Source organism: Austrofundulus limnaeus, unplaced genomic scaffold (genome assembly GCF_001266775.1).
Source record: "Austrofundulus limnaeus strain Quisiro unplaced genomic scaffold, Austrofundulus_limnaeus-1.0 Scaffold225, whole genome shotgun sequence".
Lineage (NCBI taxonomy): Eukaryota > Metazoa > Chordata > Actinopteri > Cyprinodontiformes > Rivulidae > Austrofundulus > Austrofundulus limnaeus.
In genome coordinates this window covers 667,319-671,052 of record NW_013952627.1, presented here as the reverse complement: position 1 = coordinate 671,052, position 3,734 = coordinate 667,319, and the positions used below count along the sequence as shown (strand labels likewise).

The 3,734-nt window shown below is 39.0% G+C and overlaps 1 protein-coding gene across 3 annotated transcripts in view; it reads right to left on the bottom strand.

The window, feature by feature from the left end:
* Positions 1–3,734, bottom strand: part of mlxipl (MLX interacting protein like) — a 25,410-nt gene that overhangs the window by 11,439 nt on the left and 10,237 nt on the right. For all 3 annotated transcript variants that reach the window (XM_014019661.1, XM_014019659.1, XM_014019660.1), the window contains exons 6-7: positions 2,181–2,355; positions 598–678 (exon numbers count right to left, since the gene is read on the bottom strand). In XM_014019661.1, the coding sequence (XP_013875115.1) occupies positions 598–678; positions 2,181–2,355 (256 nt within the window). The remainder of the gene's footprint in view (positions 1–597; positions 679–2,180; positions 2,356–3,734) is intronic.

Here is a 3,734-nt window from a genome sequence, read left to right as displayed (position 1 = left end):
GGGGGGGGGACTCCCTCCTCTAATCAAGCTCTTGGTTTCTCAGTTTCATGCCAGCTCACTACTACATCTGAGGAAACACCACTTCAGTGTAATCAAGAAGGGACTTGTGGCAGTTTTCTGGGAACTAGCTCAGTTTGGCTTTGCTCACCAAAAAAAAAAAAAGAAAAGAAAACGGGCTCTTTTTCAGCTCCCAAACAGMTCTTCAAAGAGGCAATTTGGAGCCATTGGCCCAAATGCTGCAGTGTAGGAAAACAATCTGAAATCCCATGAATGATAAGCAATCTTGGTGCTGTTTGCCTCAAAGATGAATTTTAAAAAAGATTCTAGCTGAAAACATTCCCCACTGTGACAAGTGAAGGAAAAAAATCCTTCCTGTAAGAAAAGATGATTTAACTCTGTGAGATTTTCCTGGTAAAATAATGAAGCAACAGTAAAATAAATCAGTAAACCCATTCTATTATAAACTAATTTTTTGTACTATTATGAACTCTATTAAAATTATTTAACAATGTGGAGAGGAACACACACTTGGGTTTACGTGTTGTTCACAGATAAACAGACACAGATAAAAAGACACACAGACAGAGGGATGAGTACCGGGTATTTCCATGAAATCATCCAGGTTGGGCTGCAGTGGAGTCAGGCCTGGCTGAATAATGTCAGCATTGCTGGTGTAGGCTGAAGAGCGAAAACACAGAAAAGATGGTTAATCAACTTTTGGTCCAACACACAAAAAAGCTACATGAGTCAAATTTACTGTTACTGAGTGAAGATTTGATGTGGTTGTAGCTGAAAGTCATCCTCAACACACACTCTGAGTGCTAACAAATCTCATAAGATCTCATGGTTTCTCTTGATATTAATATAATTTCTAGTCATTTTCATCAGAATCAGTGCTGAATCTCTGGATTTTCTCACTTGCATATATAACACAAAAATTCTTGTTTCCATTTTTGAAATTTAAATAAATAAATAATTTTTGTTTCCAGACACAAATACATCCTAACTAATCTCACAGTCCACATGCCTCCCAATGGCTTGAATTGTGAAAGAGTGATTCAGGGAGCATGAGACATCCCTTTCACACGTGGACTGGCTCCACAGAGTCAATTGAGAATCTTTGGGATGTGCTGGAGAAGGCTTTGCACAGCCACTTTTTTCCAGTCTTCATGGTCTACCAAGGTCCCGGCCCACCTATACCAGGTAGGCCCGAATTTGGACACAGCCCTGGTTTTAATTGTTGCACAGGAGTATTTCCCTCCAAAGCTGAGAATGTTAAAGTCCCTGTGTATGTATGTGTATGTGCCTATCCATCAAATACAAAAAGTCAAATAAAACACATTTTTATGTAAGAAAACTTGCATAAAACATGACTTTTACCCATTTGAACACATAAACGGCATATTTACTTTTGAACTTGGATCAGCTAAAGTGAAACAGGAAGTGACATCAAAGGAGAACTATTTAAGAAAGAGAACTCTCTGGTCTTTGTTTATTGAAATTATATTATTTGAACTCTGACCCGTCTTCATCTCTCTTTGATAGTGACTCAAAATAATCTGAAGAAACATCAGATTATCTCTACAGTCTGTGTCCTTAGCCATTTTATCAATGCTCTAATCCATGCAGACGTTCCTCTTTGACATCACTTCCTGTTAATTCAAATGCAAATATCTCAAAAACTGGTCATCTCAGCAGCATGAATTTATTTTTGCAAAATGTTTTTGATGTTATCTTTCCAATAATGCCTTTTATATTTATTTAAAACACTTCATGTCACAGGCTTTCACTTTTAACACAATAAGACTTAGTCCCTTTTCAGTTTTACCTCCACAAAAGTATTCAAAACTTTTAATAATAATTTTAGTGATTTAAATCTCCAGTGACAAGTTCTGTTCAAGTGAGAAAATTCAAAATAACCTCACAGCGGCTTTAATTATTGCAAACTTGTTGTTCTAATAAAGTATATTACATGCATGATTATATTTATTTTAATCTGTTCTCATCTTTACTGAAGACATGACCCTGAGCAMGTTTTATGATTTCTGACATTTATTGTAAAATAAAATGAAACTTGCAGATAACAAAGAACTGTTAAGATAAGATAAAATAACCCACACCARTTCTCTTCGACTCTACAGATAAGAATCAGTCCGAGCCTCGGCGTGTGAACTACTCACTGTCGTGCCGCTCACTGTTCCAGGGACACGGTTTCTGTGTCATGGTGAACAGAGTGTCGGAGATGTCGGACAGAAGGCAGTCCAGGTCGAACATGTGGACCTCCGCTGGGCCGACCTCGGGCTCCTGGTGGCTCTGGTTGGACTTCTTGTCCAGCTTGGCCTGGCAGATCTGTCCCTGCAGGAAAGGAAAAGACTTGAGGAGTCTTGAAGAGTCCGTGCAGGATCCAGTCATCAGAGGGCTCCCTGAAAGCTTTGACACCACGATGATGCTTTGATGGCATCTGATTCATGAGAGGAGCTCTGTGTGTGCAAAACACACCTGGGTCACATTTCTTGTGCAGAATTGTACGATAAAGTAGTTTAAAAAATAGAACACAAAGGTTGARTAATATCTTATTCCCTTGTTAGAGACGTCTCCTACCAATCAGCCAGTCGTTTGTGGAGAGGAAGTAAAAGACTCAGAAACTGCAGCTCATCACCTGCTCCTGTCCTACACAAAGAGTTTAGTTTCACTGAGACTCTCTGCCGTCTTCACCCTCCACTCTTTTATAGGGAAGCCCAGACTGAGCCGGAAACTGCTTCGATTACGTCCGAGCAGATGACATCCCCTCTTAGACCACCGTTGTGTTTGCATGTGTGTGTGTGTTTGCATGTGTGTGTTTGGTCTATTATGAAAAAGCAGTTAAAAAACAACTAAACAAACAAACAAACTCAAGCCCCTTCCAGGTGATCATTATGTGGTTTCATTTTGACGTCTCACCATTTCAAAAACAGTGGCAGTCTTTTGTCCCTGACCTAATTCTGGGAGTCACACACACGTGAACGCAAAGAGGAAGACCTGAGCTTCAGCCAGAACTGCACCGATCGGAACAAAACCTTTCTTACTTCCGATGATGAGTATTTACATTTTTAAAGGGTTCCCTGAAACTGGGCAGTATATCACAATTGATAATGCTGGTAAAATAAAGGTTTAAACAAAAAAAACATTTATATATTAGTTCCATCTTGGGACCCGTCTCCACTAATTTTGACTTTTTTTATATACAAATTTCCACTGGTGGGCATGGCTCCACTAGGTTTCCCAGTTCGGCCATTTCAAAATGCAGGACAGCTCTTTTGGGGGCGGGGCTAATGCTTCAGTTTTGACGCCACCGTGTTTCTTATTTCCCCAATATTTCAGTTGCATCCAACTAAACAAGATTTAATCATGTTTCTGTTATTTCATGTAACTAGATAAGGATTTACATCAAACTGCATTTTTATTATAATTACAAAATTAATTTGTTAACTTTTCAGCTGCTGGTGGCTTCAGTGAACAGAAGGATAAAGAAATTTAAATATAAACATGAATGTTGTGATTTTTCTTATTTATTTTTGAAGCATTTACCACTTCAGAAAAGAACTGCTCAAGGACACACTTATATGTATATGTATATGTATGTATATGTATGTATATATGTATAACACTTATATCCATCCATCCATCCATTTTCTTCYGCCTATCCGGGGTCGGGTCGCGGGGGCAGCAGCTTCAGAAGGGAGGCCCAGACCTCC